Source organism: Triplophysa dalaica, chromosome 3, assembly GCF_015846415.1.
Source record: "Triplophysa dalaica isolate WHDGS20190420 chromosome 3, ASM1584641v1, whole genome shotgun sequence".
Classification (NCBI taxonomy): Eukaryota; Metazoa; Chordata; class Actinopteri; order Cypriniformes; family Nemacheilidae; genus Triplophysa; species Triplophysa dalaica.
Genome location: NC_079544.1, coordinates 1,122,639 through 1,144,944, shown reverse-complemented (window position 1 = coordinate 1,144,944; position 22,306 = coordinate 1,122,639). Strand labels below are relative to the sequence as shown.

Sequence of the window (22,306 nt, the reverse complement as noted above, 5' to 3'; positions counted from 1 at the left end):
TATAGGGGGTCATCGTTTTTATTACGATGTGTGCGAAAAACCTGTTTGGGTCAAGCTGCCAAACATTATAAGTGTTTCAAAACAATATCCGTCAGTTCAGAAAGAAAACATGTCTGAATCTCTGCCATATACTGAACAATTTATTGCAAACAACATTCACGTGATTAAACCACCAACTGTCCCACATAATATAGACACAATACAACAAAGAAAACAAAACCAACTCAAAGGTGTATTTTACAGAGACCATACAGAATTCATTTCAAGTCACTTTCACTCCGTACAGATGACTTGAGTATTGTTTATCAGCAGTACATACATATTACCATTTCATCCCATATTCCCATTGAGTCCCGGGTTTGTCTTCTTTCATGTCCTGCTCTTTCCTCACAATGAAGTTTACCGCCAACATAAAGCCACAATTTATCGTAGTGTTTCCTCAGCAGAAATTAACGGACACAAAGTCCTTTTATGTCTCATTTGACTTGTTCCATTGACTAAACCCAAAAGTGATGGAAGAGCCCCAGCGGATCAAGAGTGAAGATTCTCAGTCATGACAGAAGCAACTGCAGTCAACTGAATGGTGGAGAAAGAACAAAGCTCTCTCATTGAATTTCTCACAACGCTAACGCATTATTACAAACGTCTAATATATCATGCATATTGATTTTAAGTTATATACAGTGTGAAAGTAAAACAGTAGCACACATACCAGCGGTCTCACTGAGAGTCGGCGTAGAGCGCAGGGGGCGGAAGTAGATCAACGTCTGCAAACTGAAACTCGTCTGCCTCTCTGTCATGAACCCACAGAGGATATTAACCCACATATTTGCTTCATAGTTCAAGTTCAGTGTTTCAATTTGTATTCTCTCTCGTTTACTTACAAGTATGGAGGTTCATCCATGCTACTAAGAAAACCTATAAAGTGAAGAAAAAGGGTTTTTAGAAAATCATGATCATCAATGAATACAAAAGCACTCGGACACAGTTTGCTTTGATTTATCGTAAAGTGAAACTGGACAACCAACAGGTGTGACGTCATGAACTAAATCAGGATAAAACAAGTTGTTTTTGAATTTCTTCCAATGATACAACACAGTCAGAGATGTTTGCATAACTGCCAAGACGATGACATTTTGTGTTTGTGACCTTTTAAATGTTAAGCTAGAAACTTCTTTCCAGAGAATTTCTTCACTTGAAAATAGAAAATAATAAACACAGTTTTTAATTGAACATCCAGCTTGATAACGGAGGCCGGATTCACAAAACATTCTTTAAAGAGTACACAACTAGGAATTTTAAAGGTTCTACTTTGGTTTATGGAGTGAACATGGGTGTAAAAACACAATTATTTCGTGATAATTGCAGTTATTCTTGCCTTACTTCTTGACTGACTCTCAATTGATTCGTTCCATGATTCATCCGTCTAATCCCCTCCTATCCGCTAGCCTAGTCTGCTGTGATTGGTCAGATGGCCTTTGGTCTGTATTTCCGAGCCAATAACTTTATTCATTCACCTACGGATTTACAACTTTGCAGACTGCTTACTTTCATACACACTGCATGAAATTTCATTTTCATGATCTCACTTTTTATCACTTTTACTCTTTAAGAAGAAAATTCTTCTGAACTGCCATGCTTTTCTTAAATTCTAATAAATTTCCCCAAAAAGTGTTCCTCAAAAATGTTCTCAAGATTTATTTTAGGATTTGTTTTATCCAAATTCTTGAAACAAAAGCTGTCGTAACTATCATCTTAAAATGAAGACAGCCTCAAGGTTGTGTTAAATCTCAAAAGGTAAGATGTTAAGTACGTGTGTGTTTGGTTGTTTCGCATGTGATGTGAACTGTATTGAAAGATGTCCTGTGGCTCAGTGGTTAGAGCATGGCGCCTACAACGCCAAGGTCATAAGTTCCATACCAGGGGATTGCACATAGTCGAAAGCGAAAATGTAGACTAAAATGCAAAGCAAGTCGCTTTGGATTAAAGCACCTGCCAAATTCATAAATGTAATTGTAAATGTATTGAGCCAGAATCATTTTTTTGACGTTTACTTGTCTTTAAGGAATATTTCAATTGATAAGTTCTAGATCCTTACATTAGCTTTCATATTAAAATCAGAGAGCTTTTACATTATTCTGGGACAAAGTGACTCGAAACGGAGAGGGTCACAAATATTATATCGTAGTAACACAAAAAAAGTATTATAATAAGTATCTTTTTTACGCTGGCTAACATATTACCTAACATGCGATAACGTTTAACACATCACATCCTAATATGTATAGGCTAGACAAGAATGCGATGTGCTTGTTACACACAAAGTTTATTGTATAGATAAACTTATACAGTTGAGCAAGCAAATGTAATCATATTATTTTATTCTTACGATAAAAATGAAGATAAGAACAATCTTATATTTTGTCCTGAGAACAGTTTCGTGAATCCGGCCCCAAGTTTTGTAAAGATTTGTCCCAATGTACAAAGTCCAAAAATGTGTTTCGAGTTGGACAGAAAACTAAAAAGAGACATTCAGAAATTCTTTAGTCGAAACTTTGATACGTGACAAAAGAAGTGTAAAATCTGAGCAAATGTTAAAGGAGTGGTTCACTTTAAAATAAGCCCTCATTGACCTCCCATGGTAGGAATAACAATTACTGTGGAAAGTCAACAGTCTTGTAAAATATGAAAAAGCCGATAGGAACTGAAGGGGGAAGTAACAGCCATCACCCGAGTTACACAGAGAAATCCTGGAGTCACTTACTTGCATCATCAGAGCTGATATTGCAATGAAGAAAAAGTGAAGAAGACATTATGTAAAATCAAACTGGACGAAAATATGGATGAAATCAGTTCAGAAATAAAAGGATACTTTGGTAAAGGTAGTTCATCTTCTGTAGTGGTGATGAGGTTTTCGTGGCCGTTCTGAAAAAACACAGCCAGTTTCTGCAGAGCTTCACTCCTGACATATGCAAGGACACATTCACATTAAAGTCCATTTCAAAGCGCGTACACACATTTTATGAAACATTCCATTAGAAAAATGTATGAAAAGTCAGCACACCAAAGCTCCTAAAAGACTTTCACAAAACATATTAAAGGGGTCATATGAACACATGTTTTTCTGTGTCTTTGGTGTGTTATTAGTTGCCCATGGATGTATTAGACACGTAAAATTGCACAAATGAAAGCGTGTGAACAAAAGATAAAAGTGAATGCTCACCCAGACCGGCCTGAAAACCCTCATGTAACCACACCCTCACAAATCTACATCAGTTGGTGGTCTGATTTGACTAAGACCCCCAAATGTAAACGCAAGTAAGGTGGTGCACCTGTCAGTACAATTGAAGAGGAACCTGATGTTCCAAATATGGTCAGAGACAAACATGCACCGTATGTGAAAAATAAAGCATTTTTGAACCTTAAATCGTGTGTACACGTTATTGCATTACATCTATAACAGACCATAATACTCATTTTATCTGTTTCATATGACCCCTTTAATACATGTTTTGATTTTGGGAGCTTTGGTGTTCCGACTTTTCATTCATTTTTCTGATATGACAGGCTTCGGTCGAGCACTCTGTTCAAGTTGACGTGCGTGCTTTTGTTATTACATTTCTCTAGAAGTGAACAAAATCACAGTCAGGTGTCATTTTTGATTTTTCACAAATGCAATGTTGCATAAGCCAAGCAAATAAAGAGAACGAAAAAAGTGTTTCAAAGCTCAAACAAGATTGATTTCCCTCATAACCTTGTTTTCACACGTGAAAATCTGACTTCAGTGTGATGCTAAACTCTCATGTTTCGTGTATCTGGGACTCACTGTGTGTTGATGTCCTCCGTGCTGCCGTCGCTCACAGTATGATGAGCAGATAAGTTACTGTAAACTGAGAGAGGAGAGAACGTGAGGAAATGTGCAGAACACGGGAAAAGTGAGAAATGACAAGCTGTGCTTACACATGTCAGGCATAGAGACGGCTCTGTTCTGACTCCTGAATAACAAAACATGAGAAACACAACCGCAGAGAACAGGTTACACACTCTTTTATAACAAGGATCATTTACAGTACTCGTTCCAAATCTGTATAAATGTCTTCGTTCTGATGAATGCAGAGAAAGATATTTAGAAGAATGCGTATGAACAAGACAGAAGTTGCCCCACTTTGACCCCCATAGTAGGAAAAAATACATAATTGTTTTGTTGTGTTGCACACAAAAGAAGATATTTTGAAGAATATAGGACAGCAAACAGTTCTGGGTCATTTTTGACTATCAGTGTTTTTTCCTACTATGGGAGTCAATGGGGGGCAAGCTAGTGTCGGTTACAAGCATCCGATGAAATATCTTTCTCTGCGTTCATCCAAACAAAGAGATTTATATCGATTTGGATCAACTTAAAGGGGAGAATTCCCCTTTGAAGACAGAATTATTGTTTGCTTACATCATTTTTAACCAAACAAGCTACAAAAACGCTAGGATCTTTGAAATATGAATACAAATGAGTTTGAATGGATTTCATAACGCCTTATGATCGGTGTTGTAACGCTTACAACTTTTCAGCAGATGGAGACACTGTCTCTTCATCACATGTCCACTCTTCACTGTCATCAGAGACTGAACACAAACAAAGAGAGAACTACATGACATGCTCAAAAAGTACAGTATTGATAAATACAGCAACACACACACAAAACAAACAAACAAACTTACAGCTGATTGTGAGCATTGGATTCTGATGAGATGACCTAGAAAATAGATGTTAAAGAGGTTCATTTATACATATCATTGCAGTTTAGTGTCTGGGGTCAGAAACCCTCGGCACATATACGAGTAAACAGTCACATGATGCACTTTGCTCTATTTTGTAACAGTTTACCGTCAAAGTAATGATCGGTAAATAAGACAATGTTACTTCAGTGTTGCACAATTCAGTCACATCATTGAAGTGCAGCACACGGAGTAAAAGAAAGACTTTCTACAAGATTACACTAGTTTTATAAACAAGTCCGAATTTAAGTGATGGTTTATTATTTAAGTGATGGTTTATTATTTAAGTGATGGTTTATTATTTAAGTGATGGTTTATTATTTAAGTGATGGTTTATTCACCCGCTTTTCGTTTTAAACCTGTATGATTTTCTTTCTTCCGCAGAACACAAAAGAAGATATTTTGAAACATGTTGTTAACTAGACCCCAGTTCATACAATAGAAGTGAATGGGGTCCAGTGCTGTTCGGTTAACAACTTTCTTCAAAATATCTTCGCTGTGTTTTGCAGAAGTAAGAAAGTCATACAGGTTTGAAACGATAAAAGGGTGAATAAACGAATACAGAATTGTCATTTTTGAGTGAACAAGGTTATTTTAGTTTACTAATGTTAAGATTTTGAAATTGTTTCTGTACATTGAAATCAAATAAAATATTGACCTAAAAATTATTTGAAAAACCTAAACAAGATAACAAATCAACAGTTAATTTATAAAAGCTAAATTGCTTAAACCTTAACTAAAATTATCATGAAAACAAAGTCTAAAAATAAAATGCAATTTAAAAATCAAAACTATAAACATACTGCCACTTAAAACTATGGCTAGTAAAGTGAAATATTTTCTCCTCAACTAAAGTAGTTTAATAAGATCCCAGAGCATTTATTCAATTTGATAAACTCAAACTAGATTTTTTTAAGATACTTTTTTGTCATTTTGCTTCTCAAATGCATTCTGATTAAATAAGTTTCAATATTTGCACTTGAAAACAAGACATAAACACTCCGAAGAATTGTTTGCACAGGCACTAAAATATCTCTCTATTAGTTGACTTGCATTTAGTCATTTAGCAGACGCTTTTATCCAAGGCGACTTACAAGTGGGGTAGGTAATGGAAGCAATTGGGACAGCACAAGTACAACAAAAGCATAAGTGCAATCAAAAAGAAGACTGGTCAGTTTAACCTAACACAGTATACAGAACCATTCATAAAACTGAAAACTTTGAGTGTAAATAACTTTTTAAAGTATTAAAATATTTAACGTCAAACCGTGGTGTTATATACGTCACGATAGTAAGACATACTGTGCCGTTATACAAAATGTCAGCACCGTCAAACATAAACCCCAAAACAAGTGGGAGTGATATAGATCTGCACCTGCTGCTGAAGCTGAGGTTATCTCCATCCGTTTGGCCTCGTCCAGCGGCGTGTGATGCTCTTTTCCCGAGCTCCAGCATCTCTTTAATGTTCAACTCCACATTCATTACAGATATGTAGCCATCTTCAAAACAAGGCAAGAATCGTCACGTTATACAGTACAGTGATGAAAATACTGTGTTTACATAATGACCGACTGCCTCGAGACACCCGCCATCATCAGAAACAAGCCCGTCTCACATTTGTTGTTGACGTCTCTGGCTAGCCACTTTCCTTTGGGGCAGTTGACGGTTCGGATGATGCTGATGACGTCTCCGCTCTTGACGGACAGGTCGTGTTTACGCAGTTTGCTGGCCACCAGAACTCTGGCGTGATACATGGGTTCCTCCAGTCCGGTGATCTGAGGAGACACATCAGAAGCACATCAGGACTCTAAAACCAAGAAACTTACATTTATTTAGTTTTTAAGGTAAATCGAATTAGCTTTATAAGTCAATCGAACTTAAAATTATACTGAACTGACTATTGAAAATTAAATGAAGCCTTTTAACTTCAATGGGTTTTTTTAGGATGCACATTTACACTTGAGTGACAGTCACTAACTTTAAATCTCTTGTGCATCTCATTCCTCTTTTTCTGTTTCTCTTTTTGTTGTTTCTTCTCCCTTTCCAGACGTTGCTTCTCTTTCTTCTTCTGCTCTTTCTCGTCGCAGTGTTCAGGGCTTAGTTGCTCTTTCCTGAAGGAATCAAAGGATACACGGCCAATTTATTTTGAGTGTGGCGTGAAGATAATCATTTAATTTAATTTAATAATTTTAAAGTGAAGATAGTGCCAATATTCCCAATAATACAAGAAATAATTGGAAAATGTGCAAAACATGTCCAGGTGGCAATGCATCTCATATAAATCTTTGCTGGGACCATAACAAATTGTGTTTTTTACGACAATTGTTGTCATGCAAATTGCTAGTCGTCTCAATATTTCATAATTTTAAAACACAGCCGTGTTGGATAGAGTAAGGTATAAATGTTGTTTTTCACAATAGTATAAAAAGAATGAAATGAAAAGAATACAATCTTGACATGTCCCTCATTAAGCTTCATCAATCGTCACCAACATATCAGAATGAAACTGACTGACATGAATTCAAGACACAACCAATACCTGTCATGTTGTGTTGGGCCATTTTGGTCTTCAGAACTGGACCTTAAAAGAAGCAAAATTCAAACAATCACACGATACATGTTAAACCGTTCTGTTCATACACAAAGATGATACATTCCCAAGTGAAATAAAAACGCTGACCAACCACGGAGTGACATGCCACATATTTCTCCGCACCTCCTCTTTCTGTCAAAAAATATAAAAAATACATGAACTTGGTCCAAGAAGATTTTCATAAAAAAAAAAAAAACGACACTTTCCCAAATTGTGTCAAGTAGAATTATTTCAAGAAAATGGTCAGTAAATTAAAGTACTAGAACTCACCACATGGCCATTATCAGCGTACGGGTCTGAAAAACAAACATAAAAATCTCACTTCCTACAAACAGGTGAAAATGTTAACAGTCGACTGGACAACTAATCCAGCACTCACTTTTTGGAGGTCCTTTCTGCCTCCGAGAGTTTTGAGAGAAAGGGAATCTGGGGACCGACTCCACATCCTCATAGACATTATCACAGGTTTCCTGGCTGTGCTCCTGCTGAGAAGAGCTGAGGGGAACGACCACAAAAATCTTTTAAGAGGATGAGACTAAACAGGCCAAACACCTCATCTACAAAAGTGGATGCATCGCGGAGCTACCGTTTCAATCAGATGCACTTAATGTTTCAAAATTGAATCAACATTTACACTCAAGTTATCATGAACAGTTTTACTGTGAACGTTGCAGTTGTCAAAGCTCAATATTCAGGATCCAGCTCAACCTCTCATATGTCAAACGCTTACTTTGATTCTGATGGAAGTTGCTGTTCACCGCTGGAGTCATTTGAGACGTGTGATCCTTTCGCTTCGACATCTGCACTCGCTGGCTCAGAAGGAGCGACCGATGACAAGATCTTGACGTTTCTCTTTTCCTCTAGAGATCCGGTGAGAACCTCTCCTGACCACATGTTCTGTGAACCATCACGACTAGGACTATGTTGCACTAGCGGAGCCTGAAAGGGCACGCTGTCGTCTTCATCCGGCAAAGAACCTGACTCTGGAAATTCTGCCGCCTCTAATTCCAGAGCTGCTATGTTCATGGCATTACCCTCTTTGGCTTCTTGAGCGAAACTATCAAAATATGGAAATTCGGGGGGTGGCACGTTTGAACCCTCAACTAATGCATTTCTGGTGGCCAGAATCTCAGGTTCCCGTTCTGAAACAATACAAACATGGCAATTAAATTATGAAACAATTAAGTAACGAATCACACACTTCCACCTACCATACCGTGTTTTTCGTTTGAGTCGATGGAGTGACCTTGCGTTTTGCATCGGATGAGATTGACATGCGGAGGTCTAGATGGCTTTAATGGCGAAGGCCCCAGGGTTGCCAGGTCAGGTAGAGGTTTGCGTACTTTAGGATGATCCTTTTCTAGCTGTGTGACTCCATTCAGCCTTATATGAGTGATGGCACCTGAAGTACAGGTGGAAGAATATCAACATTTCTTACTCAACTCAACTTTATTTATATAGCGCTTTTTACAATTTTCATTGTTACAAAGCAGCTGTACATGAGACACATTGAATACAAGTATGAATTCTAAAGTCAACGATTACTCCTCAACGATTTTATATGAAGTAACCATTATGGAGGTTTCAAAGCTACAACATAATCAAACGTTGCAAGGACTGCCCTTAACTTCCAGTACAAATTCACAAACAATAGAGCGCCTGTAGATTCTTTCTGATAACAAGCAAAAGAAACCCGGAAGAAGCGTTACTTGGCTAAAATTGTTTAATATTTTAAATTTAAAGCTCAACCACTAGATGTCAATGTATCATATGGTTACTTTATTGCGAAAAAAAACTACATAACCCATTCCACAAATAGTTTATTTAATACAATTGTATAAATTAATATTAACATAAATTAAAGGTGCAGTTTGTAAAAAACGCCGCAAGAGGGCGCAAAATCAAAACAACAACAATGGCGTAGCTTGATGACGCTGTGAAGGAGCGTGGAATGATGGGATATGTTGTCTTTAACTCCATTGCTGATGGCCATCAATCAGACAGAAATGAGAAATCATATTAGCGGATGAGGTAAAGTTTTATAATTGTTGCGAATAATTGTGGTCCATAAATAAGTGAGTGCTCGAAACAAGTTAGTGGCTTGCTAGACGCTTGGACACTACTTCCGCATTTGTCCAGGACGCTGTCGTCATGTGGTTTCTACGTCAGTAAAGGCGGTTACAAAGGGGAACGTGGATATTACGTCATTGACAGGTGACTGCACAGCCCCGTGTCACTGTTTGGAATGGCGACTTTCTCACGATTTACAAATAGTTGGAAACATTAAAAATTATTTCAGTAGCTGAACAAAATACATAACTCTAGCCTCGTGGTTTTTGGATATTTTACTGCAAAATTGTTACACCTATAAGTCAAATATAAATAATTGTTAGACACTAGCCAAACACAGACCGGTAGTTTACTGCAGTCCAAGTGCGCGCATAAAACGGTCTACAGCACTCCTCATCATGCAAGATATCATACACACACATTTATGCATTGAAGTTCCTCAACTTACTTGGTGATGTTTTATTGAACCGAAATGGAGAAGTGGAGGCATAAACAGGGACACCGTTAAAGGGACATCCGGTCCTTGCAGGAAACATGGACTCGGGATGAGAGCGCTCCGATTCAGTAGGAGACTGCGGACTTTCAGTGGATGTTACACCTTTATTAGGGTAGAAGCTCTTTGGTCTGCCACACACCAGCAGGTTCTTTTGAGAGAGCTTCTTCTTGGCTTTCTCCAGTGTGCTGAAGACATGCTGGTCGAAGAACTGGGTTACACTGCTAGTAGACGATTCTGTCAACGTTTCGCAAGGTGAAGACGTAGACGGGTGCTGTGGACTGGGAGACTGTGAGCCGGGGTTTGACACCCTCGTCTGGTGGATCTCAACATGTTCTGTATTCACGGCCTTATCAGCGGACTCTTCTGCGTGAACATAAGTGCCGCTCTTTATGTGCTCCAGCCCGTGTTTTCCAGTCTCTTTACTACATAGTGATATTTTGCTTGGCTTGAATGGTGCAGGCATTGGTTTCTTGATGCATTTGAGAGGCGAGGTGATCATCTTGTAAGAAGGAGCAGCGATATCGTGCTTCGGCTCAGTTGAAATCGGCAACACGAGGGGCAAATGTCGGACTTTAAGCGAATGCCTGTTCCCGCCATCTTCAGGTGTTTTGTGAGCAAAGCTTGGAAATGATATAGGCCGTTTTCCTGAAGGAACTTTCTGCTCTTCTCGGAAAATGACTCGAGGTAGGCTGGGGGTCTTGGTGTCCAGAGCTGGACTCGAGGTTATGGTCATTAAACCAGAGCGGCCGAAAGATGCTATTGGGAGGCGTTTGGGTTTCTCGGGCAGCATGGGTCTGCTTTTTGCTAGGATCTCCTCTTGAAACTTTGCCCTGATGGATTTGAAGTTGGACACTTCCTAAAATCAATACAAAAGGTGAATAATAATTAAACCGCAATCCAAACAAAAATATGAATGAAGTTGAAAAAGCAGTTACTTTCTTGTATTATTATACTAAATGGTTAACCATGGTTTTGTTTTTGCAGATTGATCACCATTTGTATAACCATTACATTTAGTAGAAATACATATCTAAAGCTATATAGTGAGTAACTGTTTACATTGGTTAAATAATGGTTCTAACAAGAGAAAGTCAATATTTGGTGTACAAACGCTAAATAGATTATTATTTACATAAATTCAAATGAAAAAGTGTTTGTAATAAAAACGTCCATCCATTTAGGCACAACGTGGCTTCAGTTCTGTTTATTATTATAAGTTGGTTCATTTCACCCAAAATAACTTCTTTACCTGCTCCATTGTTGTTTTATCTCCTTCTTGGCCGAAAACGGGCTCCGTAAACATCACATTACACAAACTAAACCCTGATAACTCACACGACGCGTTCAGACGCGCGATGCTGTTTTGACTTGATCTTTTTAAACCTGGCGCGCAATTGAAGGCTTGGCTCATGAATATTAAAAACTAGTCGCACCGGATTGGCTGAAGGCAGGCGTCAGGCGACCAGCTGTTTTTCCTAATTCCCTGAGTGAAACGTTGGTTAATGATTTGACAAATGACTGCTGGCCAAACGCTGGATATTTATATTAAATATGTTCTAAGCAAAACACGAGTTTGACTTCAAGCGGCGCTCCGCAGATCAAGAGCCGTTAAAATACAGAGTTTCGACACACGATATCGCCGCTGTGTGGTCACGTGGTTCATGAAGCGCTCATGAGCTCCAAACAAATCCGTGCTGTCATCCTATTTAATGGATATAACTGGGACAGCAACTATATTTACTGATAATATCATGATGTGGCAATTCTACGGTAATCAATATATTGTTTGGCAATTTTATAAAGATAAATCACAATATCTGGCTAACTATGAAAACAAAATGCCCATGAAAAGGATAAGTTCAACATTTGTCCACAAAACTTTGCTCAGTAGGTAAATTAATAACACATTACCAACATGAGTAATATTTCAAGTAAATTAAACATTTTATGCTAAAATGAAAGCATAATCTTTGTAAACTGACACATTTAACAGATTAAACAAATGTTTTATACTGGCACATTTCCAAATTTAACAGCCACTTATTTAAACCTGGGAACATCTTAGTGTTGACCAGCTTTAATAAAATAAACCTCAAAAACATTTCAGTGCATCTAAGCACATTAAAGTACATTCACAAATATGCAAGCGCCACCCAGTGGATCCATGATGTTATAACGCTTGGAAATAATATCAGAGCGTCTTGTTTTACTTCCGTACTATAAAGTAGGAGTCGTGAATAATATGTCCGGAATCCCCGGATGGTCTACTAATTCAGCCCAGATACGTGAATGTGGGTCGGGTAAACACTTTCTATCCCATGATGCCACAGGACCTGAGCAACGGTCATATTTCGTCTGCTCTGCGCAGACAGATTGGCGTATAAAGTACCGCTTGCTTTTTTCGGATCGCTCAGGCGTTGTCGAAAACACGGTCCGTTCTGGGCATGCGCGTAATTAAGAAGTAGAATACGTCACGGTCTCCCTACACTGTTGGTATCACGCATGCGATGAAACACTTGACGGCAGGCGGCACAACTGGCGGTATATTTTTGTAGGCTACATTGTGATTTTCATTGAACTGTTCACGGCTATTTTGATGTATTACGATGTGTTTAAGTGGTTTCTGTCACTGCAAACCTTCAGTTTCCTCCATACTTCCCTATGTGATTCATTAATGTATGGCATTAGGCCTATTTAACTTGTCGTGTTTCGATCTGAGGTCAGTATTGTCAAAGACGGTTTCTTTCGTTTTTTATTAAAAGCTGCTAATACTAATTAACTTTAAATTGAGTAATTTTGTATTATTATGTGTCTTTATAGGCTAATATATATATCTATATAATCTTAATATCAATCTATATAATCCCTTCAATGGTGTTTACAGAAGACAATAAGGAACATTTTTGTCAACCAATTATTGCCTAACGGCAGTGTAAAGGGCAAACTTCTCTTTTCTTTTGCAGACTCATTTTCTTTCGCTGTGTGTGAATAAAAGTCTCGCGGCAGAAAGGTGCGCGAGCGTGGACCAGATCGTGGAGTGATGTAGATCATCGCAAAAAAGACATTTATTTTGCGCATGTGCGTTTTCTACTTCATCATTTCTCAAACGTAAGGCTTCATCCTCTAGAGGTCGCGTTTGTGGCCTGCATACGTCATAAAGTGTGTCTTCAGAATATTAACAATTATACATTTGAACTATATTCTTAGTTAAGCGTACTTTGTAGTCTAAGACTTGCGAACATAATATTCAGTTCACTGAAATAAACTAGGCTTGATGACGTATGCAGCCTGCAAATGTGGCATCTGAAGGATTCAGCTTTCCTTTTGAGAAACGGACAGTCTTTAAAATCATCGTGAAACGGACGTTGTGATTGACCTCTTTGAGAGAAACGGCTCATAAAATGATAAAAATGTGGGGCGGGCCGTATTTTGCCCTTCGATTTTTGATTGCTTTGTTTTAAACTAAGCTTAAAATGCCTGGCCATTGGACAGTGAGTACAATCCTACCTCTTTTTTTGCTGCTGACGTCATGTGGAGAAGTTTAATTGTGAAATGTGGTGGAGTTTAATGTTTTTTAAGTGCAAATTAATTTTGAGAAAATAAAGGTTTGCTTGGATAAATCATTTATAATAATCCCTGTAACTCTGTGTAAACACTTAGAATTTTCCTGTTTGATTTCATGGGGACTTTAAGAGACTAACCAGATGTTGAATCATCAAACGAAATGCTGAAATCGGGACCCTCTAAAAACTATACTTACATATTTATATTTATTTATTTTAATAAATCAAAGACCGTCAGTCCTGATGAATGAACAACTTTAACTTTAACCTTAAAATTATATGTCTTATAATGACAGCCTTGTATCAATAGATTGTGTGTAAGAGGTATTTCGTAAGTGACCCTGTGGATCATTTACCAAACGAACAGTTTGTTGTCCGACCATAAGTGTCAAATCAATCTCAAGCCCAGCAACAGATCTTTCAGTTATGAGTGGATTTGCACTTTCTCTGATTTTTCTTTTATGTATCAGTCAATGTGTTTCCGGCAGATTTACAGATGATGTCCTACACCACAGGTAGATGTTATACTCCGATGGTCTTCTCATGTTTGACATTACTGTTTACACAGCCTGGTTTGTCTTTGCAGGTCTAATGCTTCTTCAAGACAAACGAGGAGTGCTGAAAAACCTGCTCCCATCAACTGTAAACTCAAGAGCTGGTCAGCGTGGTCAACATGTTCCTCCTGTACGGAAAGGCAGGTAAACACTCTTAGTGATTTAAAGGGGTCATAGACTGACCCAAAACACTTTTGGGATTTCCTTTGCCTTGTATAAAATGTGTTTTTTCAGTTTTTGAGGGAAAAAAACGTGTAGATTCCTCTGAAATCCAAACCTTTGATTTCATTTATTTGAAGGCTTCACAGAAACGATGTCGATTGAAATTGTTTTGCAGACTCGGTTCCAGCATTTGGAGCGTCCCTCTCAGTTCAGGGGTGACGAGTGTGTTCACAGTCAGTGGGATCAAAAGGAATGTAAAGAAGAGGGCGAATGTCAACCTCAGGACCACTGTGGGGGAACGTTTGCATGTGGGCCCAATGGTAATTTTTCCCCAAACTTTCGGTCAACACTATTTGCCTTTTGTCCAACTTTGAAATGCAGTGTTCATGTGTTCTCACAGGGCGTTGTATTGCACAGCCGCTCCGGTGCAATGGCGAGATTGAATGTCTATCACAAGAAGATGAAACCGGCTGTAACGAGATCAACGAAAGAGAAACTAAATGCACCGACATGATGGGCATACCAGGAGCTGAGAAAGGCAGTCAAGGGTATGATGATGATTAAAAATACTGTTTATGAACATGTGGTGGAATACTGTGTGATGGTCATCTTTGAGGTTTCTAATTTATAGCGGCCCCAAATGAGTATTTATACATCTGAGCTGCACTTAAAATAATATATGCCATTAAATTTGCGTAACAAAATATCACAAAGTGGCATTAGGATCACATCACACAGTTTAATTTGTAACATTTATTGATTGTTTTGTTTTATGCATCGTACGTTCACCCTGACACCACTTGGTTGTAAAGAAGTTGAAAAATGTCTCAGAAACCTGAAGGTGATTCTACAAGTTGCTCTAGTGTCATTTGTTGTGGGTTGTCTTGATTTGATATTTTGTTAAAGGGAACCCGGAGTATAGAGGGATGTATGGCTTAATAGGTTGTAATCGCCTTACACTACTAGCATTTGTCATTAGAAACGCATCAAATATTTTCAAATCTTAAAAAAAACCTAAATGAAATACTCATTTTAACCTAAGGTTGTTCTTTTTGGATGACGTAAAATGGATTCACACACATGCAGCTAAACTGAACAAAGACACACTAATCAGTTCTTCAGTGAATATAAGGTGTTGTAGGATAATATATATATATATATATATATATATATAATGCTAAAATAAGAAAGAAAATAAAGACACTATTTGATGTATTCTCATATGTTTACTTCCGCATTAGCTAAGGGATGATTTCCGTTTAGGTGGTACTTGAGACTGGAAGAGCTCCTACAGAACATTTACATTTAGTCATTTAGCAGACGGTTTTATCCAAAGCGACTTACAAAGAATGAGGGAGCAACAAGCGATATGTCATACAGGAGCCATAATACATTAGATCTCAATACAAAGTTACTGGTTTCAACCAAAGCTAGACCACTACCTGTTGAGAGAAAGTGTTTTTTTTAAACCAATTCCGCATTGCACAAGGTGCAAACAACCTTAGTCTTGTCGATGTTTCTATTGGGAAGCTTCTTAAAAATTAATATTCCCTGAAGCAAAGCCGGCGGCTTCATAGCTGCATCCATGTTAGCACGTCACGTTTGATGCGGTAATTTCACAGTAACGTTATGTTGTGTTCAGACCAAACGCGAATGGCGCGTCAAGCGCGAGTGATTTATATGTTAATGCAAAGAGCCAATAGACCTACTTGCTGCGCGAATCGCGCGAATCAAGCCCTGGTTATGAGATGATGAGCCGGCTTCTGCTTCCGCGAATGACGCGAATCACGCGAGTTGAAAAATCTCGTTCTCGCCCCCTACAGTGCAGTTAAGCTGGTATACATCCGCGCTAAAATATCAAGGTGAAAGTCATCATAGCTTGCGTAGTATAGACCCAGCTGCCAACCCAACTTTGAGAATAGATTAACGGCGAGATTTTTTTTTAACGCGCGATAATAGGCTCACTGCGTTAACGGCGTTAACGCCGTTAACGGCCCACCACTAATTTTAACACTGTTGGTCTAAAAACAATACAAACATAGATATTATTGATAACCAAAATCATTTCGAATGTTTTTAGCATTTGATCTAAATTTGGACTTTTTTATATATTTTTATTTATTTATCTGATCTTATGTTTGATGTCTTATATTGTTATGTTATATATAGTGAAAACACGTGTGTGCTACGCTGAAGTGAAAGCGAACAGGTTTAGGTTGCAACCATTTGACTTCACGCATTTAGACGCAAATAAAAATGGCGGCCTCAGAGTAAAATCATTTTTAAATAAGTTTAAGAATACTATCACAGTTACACTGTTATTTAATTTCACATTTATAAAGTCAATGCCATTGTCAATATATAAAGCCATACATCTCTCTACAGCCAACTTTCCTTTTAAAGGGAAAGTTCACCCCAAAAATGAAAATTCAGTCATGAATTTCTCACTTTAGTTGTTCCAAACCTGCATACATTTCTTTGTTTGGTTGATCACAGAGAAAGAAATTTAGAAATATGCATTTATACATTTCCAAATGAGTGTTTTAGTCTCTGTATTTCAAGAAAACATTTTGTAAGAGATAAAAAAGATTGGTTCAGAAGCAATTTCTATTTGTGTTTATCACTACATAAGTGTCAAGGTACATATAACCAACAGAACATTTGCAACTGAATGTTCAAAATCTTAAGCAAATATCTTTAGGACATAATTAGCATATGCGTAAAAGCAAGATAAAAAATGCTTATCCCACAAACATAGTCTACTAACATACTGGCATTAAGTAAAAAAATCCTGATTTGTAATAGGAAATCAGAACTGTAAATGAAATTACAGAACACAGTACTTCGGATGAGATGTTAATCCGAGGTCCTGACTCTCTGTGGTCATTAAAAACCTCAGGATATCCTTCGAATAAGAGTAGGGGTGTTACACAGGCATCCTGGCCAAATTCGCCCCTTCGCCTCTATACATCATGGCCTCCTAATCATCCCCATATGTACTCTGTTACTCCGTACTCTGTGTCTTCTCAACCTATAAACTTGTGTGTGGTGGGCGCTCTGGCGCAATATGGCTGCCGTCGCATCATCCAGGTGGATGCTGCACATTGGTGGTGGTTGAGGAGATTCCACTTCCATGTAAAGCGCTTTGAGTGCCCAGAGAAGCGCTTTATAAATGTAACCAATTATTCTTATCATAATTAGTCTGAAAGGGCATTACATCCAGTTGCTAGTAAGCTATAAAATTGACAGCAACCTTTTTACAGCTAACAATTGTGAGTTTTCAATCCCAAAATTTCCCTTTGGATTATTTTCAACAGATATAATGTTTTGTCCGGTACTTCTATGAATCCTGTTTTGGACCACAATTACTACGGAGGCGTTTGTGAATATATCTATAACGGAGAGTGGCGCAAACTCGCCTACGATCCCTTCTGTGAACACCTCGGTTATGAAGGCGATGAAAAGTATTACCGGAAACCTTTCAACTTCCTCTCCTATCAATTGATGGTGCGTCAACTGTAGCTTATATAATCTTTTAAAACATTATGGTGATGAATGAGGACATACTGATTGACTTGTGGTAAAGTATCCCTGTGAAAGGTATTTTACATAACTCACTAAAAAGAGTTAAATAATTTGACTGAATTGAGTGTAAGTTATGTAAATCTGTCATGAAGAATGCGCTGAAAACTTTTTGCATTAGATTAACAGCAGTACTGTTCTTGACAGACACAAGCAACAACTGAACAATCAACAGACTATTACGAGGATGCTGCTACCTTACTCAAAGCAATCAAATCAGAATCATCTTTCAACTTAGGGATGACCTTTGGAATCTATAATGTGGAAGCTGGCTTGGAAGGAGGAGTTGAACACAGTTTAATACACAACATATCACAATACAACAGTAAGGTAATGTCATGCACTACAGCTTACATGATGAAAAGCATATGACACAAAATAATTGTTTTGAGATGTTATTTTCAACAGGCAGTAAAATACACATGAACTATTAGATCACAAATCTTCATCTTTTCACAAAAGTTCACTGAAGACTTCATTTTGCTTTTATGAAGGTCACAAAATTCTCTTAAAAAACATACGCATATCAAACATTATGTCTCATATTACATTCACGTGAATTTTCCATGTAAAATATTGTGTTTGTAATATCATTTATGATAGTGAGCAGTAAAGCGTGTTGGTTGTTTATTTATTTTTCACTGCGCATATAGTACAGCGCCTCCATCTGGTCGCTCTTATGAAGGGCCTCTCTGATCATTAGTTCAAAACATTCTGTCAGGTTTATCCTGTGTTATCCATTGCGGGTCGTGCACACTTTGTGCTATTTAGAGGCCATTTATACGACACCGTTTTCACTGAAAACTTTATTATGAGTTTTAGCAGTTCGTTTAGACGGAAAGCGCATTTGGGGGACAGAAAACGCAGACTTTTAAAAACGGGTCTTAAAGTGCAACTTTTTGAAAACGTCGCCATTTTCATTTCCATGTAAAATTATGAAAACAATGACGTCACAGGTATTTTGCGCTCAGTCGCGCGAGTATAGCCAAAACAATATGGCGGGTTCCCGTTATGTGAGCTCTCGCTGCTCGACTACTTAATCGCCAGACTTTAACACAATCGCTAAACTTTAACACAATCGCTAAACTTTAACACAATCGCTAAACTTTAACACAATCGCCAGACTTTTACACAATCACCAGACTTTTACACAATTGGCAAATATTAACACAATCGCCAGAGTTTAGCACAATCGCCAGACTTTAGCACAATCGCCAGGCGTTAACACAATGGCCAGGCGTTAACACAATCGCCAGGCGTTAACACAATCGCCAGGCGTTAACACAATCGCCAGGCGTTAACACAATCGCCAGGCGTTAACACAATCGCCAGGCGTTAACACAATCGCCAGGCGTTAACACAATCGCCAGGCGTTAACACAATCGCCAGACTTTAACACAATCGCCAGACTTTAAAACAAACGCCTGACTTTAACACAGTCACTAGACTTTAGCACAATTGCCAAACTTTAAACACACATATACATCGACCAATGGTATTAAACAGCACTTTTGGCTTACTGTGCACGTGAATGTGCCAAGGCACGTCCTTTTTCTTTACACAACAACATGGCATCCACTTGCCAGGGGTGCATACTTCAGCGTTTTTAGCAGTTTTCCTGGATCTGTGTAAATGCAAACCGTTTCGATAACGCTGTCATGTGTACGTGAAACTTTTCAAAAACGCATTGGAAAAACTTTTTCATTTTTCATTGTGTAAACGTGGCCCTATATTTCCCATTGAAATTATGTTCTCAGTGATGTCCTGTATGAGGTCAATAGGATCATGAAATACTGGTTAATCCTTGTCAAATTTTTGCATTTCCTGCACTGCACCCAATAGAGTATTTGGGTGTTACCCATTTCCATCCAATCCACCTCTAAAGCCCCTAAATGTCTTGAAAAATACATTTACTTAACTGATATAGTATATTTTCTTAGATTTATTTATTTGTTTTTTGTTTATATTTGGAATGTCCACACTGTGAATTACATTCAGTTCTCAATTCAACATAAAAACAGTCCGGATGCAGGCAAAACCTACATGGAGCGCATGTCCATCTTTTCACCATTTTTATATTTAGGAGGTGGGTTTCGTCAGGCTCTTGTCAAAAGTTCAGACTGCTCAGTTTAAGATGAGAAGTAATGATCTGATGCTGGACGAGGAGATGCTGTGGGCTCTGACTGACCTTCCTGAACAGTACGACTTCGCTGCCTATTCCTATTTCTTCAATGTGTACGGCACACACTACATCACTGAGGGAACCATGGGTGGAGTTCTGGATTATATTGTAGTTGTAAACAAGAATGCCATGACAAGAAATGGTAAGACAGGAGATCTCCGCCCAAGATTTAATCACACAGCGTTAGAAAAACATTTGAAAATTGTGTTTCTTCAGCACTTTTCTGTGCATTTCCAATCATATTAGGCCTTTCCTTTTATGATTGTCTGAAGTTATAAGAAAGAAATCAGTATATTGTCATTCTATCCCATTTTGTTCCCATCAGAGCTCTTTGGGGAATCGTTTGGATACTGTCTCGGTGCGTCTTTGGGCCTGAGTGTGCCTGTTGAAACTAACGTTGAGCTGAATCTGAAGTTGAAAGGAAAACAATGTCATAAAGATGCGGAGATAAAAGAACGTACGTCATGCTGTTGGATGCCTGATTTGTGGTGTCTTTCTTTGGGTGATGCAACAGTTCTTTAAATCAAACTTTTTCTTAACAGCTAATGAGTCATCCAGCGACATTATTGAAGATACCTTTGGCTCCGTGAAAGGCGGATATACAGGCCCCAGCACTGGACAGTTGCACATCAGGGATGAAAAAAGTTATAAGATTTGGGGAAGGAGTCTTAAATACAACCCTGCATTAATAGATTTTGAGGTGCGTTCGCTCCACTTTCTGTAATGGCTTGCCATGCAGGGATTTCATGTTAACAGAGTCAACTCTCTGTTGCTGAGTGAAATTTATCAACCAAAAAGAGTTTAATCGTCATTGCGATCCGCTCATAGGTTCTACCGATATACGAGCTGGTGCGCTTTAGCACCGCAGCGGAGCAGTTACATGCGAAGATCCCCCATCTGAAGAGGGCATTGGAGGATTACATGCAGATATTCAATACATGTCGCTGTGCCAGCTGTCTGAACAATGGAGAACCCATGTTGTCCAGGACTTCCTGCAGCTGTTTGTGTAAATCTGGATACAGTGGTGATGCCTGTGAAGAGACTAAAAGAACAGGTAACGTGCTTAACAAAGTTTAACATGTGCCATTTAAATATCATGTTAATAGAGAGACAATAGCTGCGTAGTATTAGAAATTAGAATTAGTATGTCTCAAATCATAGAATGCTGAAATGAGTGTGACGTTGTGTCGAACTGACGGATGGGGTTCGCCCTTGAGAACCAGTTTCCTCTATCTCTCCGGGTGTTTATCACAGCCGCTCTCACCATCTACACGACGATAATAATAATGCACAGGTGGTGGCATGCGATTGACGTCATCGGCGCTCGTCTGGGTAACCGTTACTTCCGTTTATTGTAAAACCGTTTAGTATTCCATTTGGGACGATACTTCTTAAATTCATATTCTAGTGGTTGAGTGCATAGTGCAAAGTTTAAATGCATAGTGTATAGTATGTCATTTGGGACGCAGCTTTGGTGTTTCGAGTCAGATCCGTGGGCTTGGCTGGTTGGTTTTGACTAAATCCTCAGTGTTTCAAGTCTTACGAATCCTTTACCATAACCCCAAACTCTAACCAACTAAACTACCAATGATTGTTAAAATTGCCAAAAAAAACACAGTTGCGTGATGACAACAGACTGGAAACACCAAGGATTAGTGAAAGTTGGCGTCGTTCTGCACTTCGAACTTCTACCAGAGTACCAAATCTTTGGAATACTATTTTCAACATACTACAATTTTGGACGCCTCAAATCTACTTTCAAATACTATTTGGATGGATAGTGTATGGATTGGAACGCAAGTACTGTTTTTTTCTGGCAGGTCCTACACATGGATCCTGGAGCTGCTGGAGCGGCTGGTCGCCCTGCACGTCTGGAAAAAAGACACGGAAGCGGGAATGTAACAACCCTGCGCCAAAAGACAACGGTTCACCTTGTCTCGGAAACAGCGATCAAACGAAAAATTGTTAGTCTTTTGGCTGACGGCGTCTGTTGACGTTGTTGTTTATTTTGATTTATACAAAAATGTTAGTAAGAGACATTTTTAAAAGGCCGTGTTGGTGGTTTCATCCTCTGTCGGCTGTACAATAAAATGTTTACCAGAAGTATGTTTGGTGTTATTTTACAGTGGGGGAAGAGCAGCTCACAACGCATTTTTGTTTTGGCTCAATCATTTAAAAAAATAATCCAAAGCAGAACACTGTGTAACTGAGGTGTTTTATATTATGCTGTGTTCACATCAACACAGCAACTTTATCACTGCATGTCATCAGGGGCTGGTGGTTTGGTCGCTAGTGGCCATTCCTTCTAATGGTTTACATCATGTCTTCTCTTCT

General features: G+C 38.5%; 2 protein-coding genes across 4 annotated transcripts; one reads left to right on the top strand and one right to left on the bottom strand.

Annotated features, from left to right (window-relative positions):
• Positions 1–118: 118 nt before the first annotated feature.
• Positions 119–11,485, bottom strand: si:ch211-188c16.1 (uncharacterized protein LOC562677 homolog). Of its 3 annotated transcripts, XM_056744477.1 has the most exons (20): positions 11,179–11,483; positions 9,882–10,785; positions 8,580–8,765; positions 8,094–8,505; positions 7,743–7,858; positions 7,634–7,659; positions 7,455–7,495; positions 7,310–7,351; positions 6,749–6,881; positions 6,386–6,545; positions 6,146–6,269; positions 4,714–4,748; positions 4,554–4,617; positions 3,961–3,995; positions 3,827–3,890; positions 2,873–2,962; positions 2,765–2,778; positions 885–918; positions 713–793; positions 119–576 (listed from the first exon to the last, which is right to left on the bottom strand). In XM_056744477.1, exons 1-19 carry the CDS (start codon positions 11,338–11,340, stop codon positions 721–723), a joined length of 2,715 nt encoding a protein of 904 aa, XP_056600455.1. In that variant the 5' UTR covers positions 11,341–11,483; the 3' UTR covers positions 119–576; positions 713–720. The 3 variants fall into 3 exon arrangements, 1 of the variants encoding a protein (XP_056600455.1); XR_008906322.1 differs by lacking the exon at positions 119–576 and having other exon boundaries at positions 2,390–2,778; positions 11,179–11,485; XR_008906321.1 differs by lacking the exon at positions 119–576 and having other exon boundaries at positions 2,390–2,962; positions 11,179–11,484.
• A 2,365-nt stretch (positions 11,486–13,850) lies between these two features.
• Positions 13,851–22,075, top strand: c8a (complement component 8, alpha polypeptide). Its single transcript, XM_056741042.1, has 11 exons — positions 13,851–14,007; positions 14,079–14,190; positions 14,384–14,528; positions 14,609–14,756; positions 17,526–17,715; positions 17,938–18,120; positions 19,874–20,114; positions 20,298–20,429; positions 20,515–20,672; positions 20,801–21,026; positions 21,793–22,075. The coding sequence occupies exons 1-11, from the start codon at positions 13,919–13,921 to the stop codon at positions 21,939–21,941; spliced, it is 1,773 nt and encodes a 590-aa protein (XP_056597020.1). The 5' UTR covers positions 13,851–13,918; the 3' UTR covers positions 21,942–22,075.
• The last annotated feature ends 231 nt before the right edge of the window (positions 22,076–22,306 follow it).